The following is a 4,149-nucleotide window of genomic DNA, read 5'->3' on the forward strand; positions in this document are numbered from 1 at the left end:
AGGGATAGTTTAATTAATTCATAAGATAATTTATATTATTCATATTCCATTATAATAATTTAAAATATAATATAAAATTTTAATTCATGAATACATATTTATTTAAATATTTGTTCTCACATTGAAATTCAATGCCCATATCTATCTCTCTGCCTCTCACACAAACTATCTCTATATATAAGCATAGGAATACATCGTCAATCCATATAAGCCTTGTTATTGATTACAAAGATGGGGACCTGGTTTATCATCATCACATCCCTTTGCATCCCTGCGCTTCTCAAGCTCCTCTTTGACCTTCTCTCAACTCCAGACTCCAATCTTAAACACACTAAAATCAAAGGTAAGCTCCCTCCGGGGCCATTCACTTTTCCCATCATAGGCAACTTCTTATGGCTTCGCAAAACCTTCTCCGACCTCGAGCCCATCCTTCGAAACCTCCACGCCAAGTACGGCCCCGTCGTCACCCTCCCCATCGGCCTTCGTCCTGCCATCTTCGTTCGTAGCCACTCCCTCGCCCACCAAGCCTTGGTCCAAAATGGAGCCGTCTTTACTGACCGCCCCGCCGCTCTCCCCACTGAAAACTTAGTTAGTAGCAACCAACACAACATCAACACGGCCGCGTATGGCCCCACCTGGCGTGTCCTCCGCCGCAACCTCGCTTACGAAATGCTCCATCCTTCGCGCTTGAAGTCCTTCTCTCATGCCCGCTCGCGGGCCTTGCACATCCTCGTCAGCTTCCTTAAGTCCCATTCTCAGTGTGGAGATTGTCAACTCGCGAACCATTTCCAATACTCCATGTTCTGCGTGTTGGTTTTCATGTGTTTCGGCGACAATGTCGACGAGAAGAAGATTAGGGAGATTGAAATGGTGGTTCGCGAACTGTTGGTATCCTTGGAGGGATTTGGTATTCTTGATTTCTGGCCGAGATTGGGGAAAATCCTATTTTGGAATCGTTGGAAGGAGCTCAAGAGGCTTTGGAAGGCTCAAGAAGACTTGTTGGTCCCTTTAATAAGAGCCATAACAACGAAAGATAACCAACATCAGCAAGCACCTACATACGTGGAAACCTTGATAGATCTTGAACTCCCAGAGGAGAAGAGAAAGCTTAAAGAAGGAGAAATGGTGACTTTGTGCTCGGAGTTTTTGGCCGCCGGCACAGACACCACGTGGACGGCGCTGGAGTGGATCATGGCCAATTTGGTGAAACACCCACATGTTCAAGAAAAGCTCTTTGCAGAGATTAAAGAGGTTGCGGGTGGCGCAGAAGTGATAAAAGAAGAGGAGCTAGAGAGGATGCCATATCTGAAAGCGGTGGTGTTGGAAGGGCTACGGCGGCACCCGCCAGCTCACTTCGTGTTGCCTCACGCCGTGACGGAAGAGACGACATTAGGGGGCTATGTTGTGCCCAGAAACGCGACGGTGAATTTCTTGGTGGCGGAGATGGGGTGGGATCCGGAGGTGTGGGAGGATCCGATGGGTTTCAAGCCGGAGAGGTTTGTGGAGGATGGGAAAGTGGTGTTTGATATCGCTGGGAGCAAGGAGATAAAGGCGATGCCGTTTGGGGTGGGGCGGAGAATGTGTCCTGGGTCAGGATTGGCCATGCTCCATTTGGAGTACTTTGTAGCCAATTTGGTTTGGAATTTCGAATGGGCGAGTGTGGAGGGAGATGGGGTTGATCTGTCTGAGAAGTATGAGTTTACAACTATGATGAAGTATCCATTAAGGGCCTCCTTGTCCTCTAGGCACAAATGAGAGTAATTGTTGTGAAGTTGGCCAATTAAGCGATAGCTAATTGAAGAAAAATATTTACTTGGCTTTTCGACGTTTTCATTCCAAGAAAAATAAAGGGTAGGGATGGAGCTAGTAATCTTTAATTTCATATGACATCTTTGTAATTAGATCAGTAGATTTCAAATTTTAGGTAAAGATTTGGCTTATTATTTCTCTATTTTAAATGGTCAAATGGTCCATTTCTTTGCATATTTAGCATCATTTAGCACATGCGAATTAAGCACAATGCATGAGACTCTATATATAGCATAACAATTCAGTCGAACAAAACTATTCTCGTGTTTGGAGAGGCCTTCGATTTGGAGCTGTATTGGATTTGGATAAGATGATGTATGAAAATATATTGTCATTTGTCCAAATCCAAAGTATGATATCTATGCTTCCAAACACTACCAAAATGGAAGTAAAATACTTAATTAGGCATACAAAAATTGAAATTGATTTTCATTCAGTTCATTAGTAAAAGTATATTTGTAGCTTTTTTCATCAATACAAAATATAATTTGATCATCAAAGTATTGCTTAATATTTACAGTAGAATATGCAATCAATTTAAATTTACTTAAAGACTACATGTGCATAAAGAGTTTATAGACAAGAGTAGCGTGCATTTTGATTTAAAGGACTAAATTGCTCTTTTGATTTTGGGAAAAAAAGTTTCTTTATCAATATGCTACTTCTTCTACACATTCATCTCTATTCCATTACAGAATGAAGAATAGTTTAATCGATTTCAATTTAGGATGAACATAGGTAATATTTTTGAAGAAATTCAGAGTCTAGAAATTCATGATTTAAAGGACGAAATTAAAATTGAACCCATTAATTCATTTCGTTAGAATAACAAATTGAATTTGTTTACCTATGATATAACATACTAAAGAGACTCCAATAGTATGCATATATGTGTATATGTGTGCATATACACTCAATCACCAAATTATGCATACACAAAATGACAACATATGATTAAATTCGAATAAATTCTTCCATATAACACACTCAAAAGATTTTAGTAATATGTATATATATATATATATATATATATACACGCGCACACACGCAAACAAAGGCTAGGGCATCCAATCATGGAATAATGCCCACATCTATATTAATATAATAATAAATTACCTTAAAAATGAACTTGAATTTCAAGGAAAAAATAAAATTAAATCCTTCAAACAAATTTGTATGGTAAACAATATAATAATGAATTTAAACTTATGCTTAGCATAGCTCAATGTTAACCGAAACATCAAGATCGACCTTATCATGTTTCATACCCAAATCTACATATGGCTAAACAAGTTTTTGTTTCAACCTTTTATTTATTTATTTATTTTGCCTACAACAGTATATATTTTGAACAAAGTTTTCTAATTTAAAAAAGCATATTGAAATTGGAAGACAGAAACATCCAATGACGCACAATCGTAGACCTCGAAAGTCAAAAGAAAATAGGAAAAGAACAAAAAGACAACATTAACATTGATTCCAAATGTAAAGGGTACAAATTAAAATTAAATCTTTGTAAAATTTGGATGGAGGACAGGCAAACCAATGTTAACTAGAAGGTGGACGGTTTTGGTTTGTGGAGTGGGAATGGGATCATGGTACAACACATGCTCCAAAACATGAAATATTAGGGGTATACTTGATAAGATATCTTGGCGAAAAAAGTGTAACGACATGTGTATATTTTGGGGAGGATGTTTAGTTATTTCTAAATCAAGAAGAGATTGAATAGATTAACAATGAAAGAAAAATGAGTTAGAATGTGATGATTCCCCACTTTTAACCTAATAAAAAGTTACGTGTAATTTTGGATCCTTAGATTTAACATTTTGAAATGAAAATATACCACATTTTGAAACATTCATACCAATACGTGGTTAACTAGGGTGTTTAGTGTTTTTTGGTAACTATGGGCAAAATGTTGTGCAAATTAATGCACATCATGCGGAAATAATGATCATGCAATGCAGCAACTACTGATGAATAATACAAAACACAATCACTGCATAGATAATAAAGAAAGCGATAAAATCAGAACATAAGGAATTTAACATGGTTAAGTAGAATGCCTACGTCCACGGGAGCAAGCGGCGGCTAAAATTCACAATTTGTCCAAAATATGGGTTACAACATTGTATATATATATATATTCTAACTCTACACATATAGAGGGATTAGAAAGTTCCCTAATTACCCCTATATCAATTCTCGAAGGATTTTCCCCGAACCTCAACCTTTGATTTTCTCAATTCAAAATTTAAAAAATGACATTGAACATAATGGTTGAAGGTTTGATGAAACCATTTACGGTTTCCATCTAACTTGGCCTCTGGAAAATAC

General features: G+C 37.5%; 1 protein-coding gene across 1 annotated transcript; it reads left to right on the forward strand.

Moving 5' to 3' along the window:
• Positions 1-231: 231 nt before the first annotated feature.
• Positions 232-1,784, forward strand: LOC131159984 (cytochrome P450 89A2-like). The gene has a single exon (XM_058115244.1). The coding sequence runs from the start codon at positions 232-234 to the stop codon at positions 1,753-1,755; it is 1,524 nt and encodes a 507-aa protein (XP_057971227.1). The 3' UTR covers positions 1,756-1,784.
• The last annotated feature ends 2,365 nt before the right edge of the window (positions 1,785-4,149 follow it).

This window comes from Malania oleifera, chromosome 7, assembly GCF_029873635.1.
Source record: "Malania oleifera isolate guangnan ecotype guangnan chromosome 7, ASM2987363v1, whole genome shotgun sequence".
Classification (NCBI taxonomy): domain Eukaryota; kingdom Viridiplantae; phylum Streptophyta; class Magnoliopsida; order Santalales; family Ximeniaceae; genus Malania; species Malania oleifera.

Bases quoted from the DNA above. Each gene is read 5' to 3' on its own strand.
- LOC131159984 (XM_058115244.1), top strand. From the start codon at position 232: ATGGGGACCTGGTTTATCATCATCACATCCCTTTGCATCCCTGCGCTT.